Genomic DNA, 467 nt, shown 5'->3' with positions numbered 1-467 from the left:
ATGACGTTTACGGCATTGGACTTGGCGTTGATCTCTTCGACTGCCTTACCTTGATGCAATCCACGTTCATCATATCAATTGATATATAGAGTAAATCTTATGTTTTCTAAGAAAACCAGCTCTTGGAATGAGGAATTATTTATAGGACACATGCAAGATACAACTGTAAACTTAATATAAACAAGGAAACAAATCCTCAAGCAGGAAAGTAATCTTCAAGCAATCTACATACGAATGAAAATAATCTGAAGAGACAATAGAACTTGGAAGGGATGGAATTAATTGGAAGATAAGTCAGAGCGGAGATACAATAAGGAAAAAAGTTGATTAGGCAGTATATATTAGAAACTAATTAACTAAAAAGTTGTGATTTAGATGTTTCCATGCCATAATACCCCTATGTCATTTTGCCATAAATTTAATGTAAATGTGTATTAATATACCCTTAATTTAAATAAAAGGAAATT

The 467-nt window shown here is 31.7% G+C and overlaps 1 protein-coding gene across 1 annotated transcript in view; it reads right to left on the bottom strand.

The window, feature by feature from the left end:
* Positions 1–215: 215 nt before the first annotated feature.
* The window catches only part of LOC125206679 (protein FAR1-RELATED SEQUENCE 5-like), a 2,227-nt gene continuing 1,975 nt past the window's right edge, over positions 216–467 (bottom strand). The window contains exon 3 of the mRNA XM_048105919.1: positions 216–224. Coding sequence (XP_047961876.1) covers positions 216–224 — 9 coding nt within the window. The remainder of the gene's footprint in view (positions 225–467) is intronic.

This window comes from Salvia hispanica, chromosome 2 (genome assembly GCF_023119035.1).
Source record: "Salvia hispanica cultivar TCC Black 2014 chromosome 2, UniMelb_Shisp_WGS_1.0, whole genome shotgun sequence".
Taxonomy (NCBI): domain Eukaryota; kingdom Viridiplantae; phylum Streptophyta; class Magnoliopsida; order Lamiales; family Lamiaceae; genus Salvia; species Salvia hispanica.
This window is presented reverse-complemented; position numbering and strand designations above follow the sequence as displayed.